The sequence below is a fragment of the Zootermopsis nevadensis genome, unplaced genomic scaffold (assembly GCF_977971745.1).
Source record: "Zootermopsis nevadensis isolate Lab colony 2312 unplaced genomic scaffold, Znev_1.0 Znev_ptg000057l, whole genome shotgun sequence".
Classification (NCBI taxonomy): Eukaryota; Metazoa; Arthropoda; class Insecta; order Blattodea; family Termopsidae; genus Zootermopsis; species Zootermopsis nevadensis.
Window position 1 is genome coordinate 2,165,171 of NW_028259188.1, and position 2,915 is coordinate 2,168,085.

The following is a 2,915-nucleotide window of genomic DNA, read 5'->3' on the forward strand; positions in this document are numbered from 1 at the left end:
CATCGGGCGCCTCCCCAGGTTGCGGATAGGGGAATGCTTCCCAGATATGGGAAATGAAATACCCGGGGCGGACAAACACTAGCACAGTGGAGGGCAGCAGCGACCACTATTACCAGCTTGAAGCGTGAAGGAAATGATCCGGGACCGGTTCGAGGCTGGAGCAGCTTTAATGGTTGTGGTCCTGCGATGTGGAAAAACTACCACAGTACTTTTTTCCAGGACAGCTTCTGCCCAACAGGAGCAGTCACAATGTGCATGATGCTTTCTCCAGAGACAAAACAATCCGGAGGTAAACTAGTCCTCCATTCGGATCTCCGGGCGAGGACTGTCTCGGGAGAAGGTATCAGGCAGGAGAATTCTTTTACGAAATTCACCATAGGAACGTGGAACGTCAGGACACTACAACAGGGAGGAAAACTGGAAAATCTGAAGATCGAAATTGATAAAAATAATGTGTGCATTGTGGGTGTCAGCGAAGTTCGATGGAGGGATCAAGGTGATTTCGAGTCTGGAAACTATCATGTACTACTCGGGAGGTGAGAGTTCTGAAAGAGGTGTTGCAATAGTGATGCAGAAATGGATCAAGAAAAGTATAATCAAAGTGCAAGCGTGTAGTGACAGACTGATGTATATCAAGTTGAATGCAGAACCAGTGGATATTCTGATAATGCAACATCGGATCATGACGATGAAGAAGTGGAAATAATATATGAGAAGACAGAAGGAAGAGGGAAAGTGCAAACCATAAAAATGGGAGACTGGAACAGTGTCGTGGGGAAAGGAGCAGAAAACAACATTGTCAGCCATCATGGACTGGGAATAAGGAATAGGAGAGGGGACATGATGGTTGACTTCTGCCGAAGAAATGGTTCAAGAAGCATCACAGGAGACAGGAGCAGATACCAGATAGACTATATCTTAGTGAAGCAACGATTTAGGAATAGCGTAAAGGATGTGACGACAGTGCCATCAGCGGACATCGACTCAGTTAGTTGCAAACGTCAGCCCCAGAATGAAGAAAATCAGGAGTAGGGGGGTGATGAAGAAGAGATGGGACCTGGAGAGCGCGCGAGACGAAGTAAGAGCAGAATTGGAAGGAAAATTAAGTGAAAGTGAAGGCGAAAGCGTTGAAGAGGAATGGAGGAATGTCAAGAAGTGCCTAACAGTGGCACTAGAAGAAAAGGTTGGTAGGATGAAAAGGATACCAAGGAAGGCATGGATTACACAGGCTATGCTCGATAAGATCATGTGAACGAGGGTTATAGACGGCAGCGTGATCATGTACATATAATTTATACGCAGTGGAAGAATCTCACAGACTTTTTAAAGAAAAAATGCATAGTGAAGGAGATTAAAGGTGACAATACATACTTCGCGATGCCAAAAAATATCTTATGGCAAGAGGCCCTTAGGCGAAAGAGACTGGACAGACGAGACAAGAAAAAAAAATTATGAAATTTAATGAAAAACAGATCGAGATTGACGATGAGAAAACCAGAAACGCGAGTGTGTACAAACACAAATAAACTATGTGATGTGCACGTCCATGCGTGTTGTCAATCAATGATATGTATTGTGACTGTCTAGTGACGTGGATTTAGCTCGTGCTGATGAAAATTTCGAAACCGTTAGAAAAGAAGCCGAGTTCACTAAAGAGTTTCGTCAAACACACGAACGTTAAGATTGGGAGAATTTAACAAAATACAGGTCCACGATCAAGCATGTACATAGAAATCTACTTCAGATTGAGTCTGTGAAAGTTACGTTATCAGAACTGACCCAACGAGCTTCGAATTCAGACCGTTTTAAGAGAAGCTTATTTGGATCACAGGGACAATATCGCATACATTGTTCGGAACGTTGGACGAACAGGATGGAAAATATTACTCAGAGCTGGAACAAGTTAACTTTTAGAGCTTTCAAAGGAGCAGATAGTTTTCGTTCCTGCAAGGGGACTGTCAGAGATAAAAAACACATTATTGAGGAAAACGGACAATTAAATACACAACGGAAGCTGTTTCCTAACGGCGATGGGGTATTTCAACAGGATCTGGCTCCATGCCACAATTCTAAGCTTGCTAAGAGCTTTTTACCCAGCAACATTTTAAGGTATTGGAGTGGCCAGGAAATTTACCCGATCTAAATATGTTATTCCTTCTAAGGATACCATCACTATCCTGTGTCCTGATAAGGAACCAATAGATACCATATTACAAGGCACGGGAAAACTTAACAATCAGAGCGTCGTGATCACAAACCAATCACGGCTTCCAAGCAGAATCTCATTTCCGAAATGGAAAATAATACAAAAAAAGAACTTCATAAAGAATTTAACGCGTTAAAACACAAAACCGCAGAGGCTACCAGAATCCCAAAAGGCGGAGGTAGAAAGACAAGTGACTAGATTGGTAGAAGAAGGAACAGTCCACTTTTGATAGGACCAAAGAAGTTAGACGCGAGTGGAGAGAAAACCCGGAGGCCGGCGTCAGAATGAGAAAACGGTGGGAAATGCACACCCACTTTCTGAAACATCCGAGATATCGGATCAATTAGGACAGTCCAAGTATTTTTCGTGCATGGACATGGTAATGGGACACCACCAGATCGAGCTCCGGGAAGAAGACAGAGAAAAAACCGCAAGGTCACTGGGCCTACAAGAGACTACCTTTCGGGTTAAAGACGGCCCCAGCAACCTTTCAGTCTACAGTACTGAGCGAATTAGTTGGGACAAGCGAAGGAACGCTAAGTCCAAGCTCTGCAATGGACACGCGCAAGTTTAGACTTGCAGCAGAGCGATATCTGTCTGTTGTGTTACTCTGGTATTATTTACACTTCCACTTTAGTCGGAATTGATATTTCATAGGCTGAGGACGTGATTAAGTAGTTCACAATTTTCATTGGAAAACTTTTTTATT

At 43.4% G+C, this 2,915-nt stretch overlaps 1 protein-coding gene across 1 annotated transcript; it reads left to right on the plus strand.

The window, feature by feature from the left end:
* Positions 1-249: 249 nt before the first annotated feature.
* On the plus strand, positions 250-1,032 carry LOC147871431 (protein CFDP2-like). The gene is made up of 2 exons (XM_087361266.1): positions 250-536; positions 648-1,032. Exons 1-2 carry the CDS (start codon positions 250-252, stop codon positions 1,030-1,032), a joined length of 672 nt encoding a protein of 223 aa, XP_087217392.1.
* Positions 1,033-2,915: the final 1,883 nt, after the last annotated feature.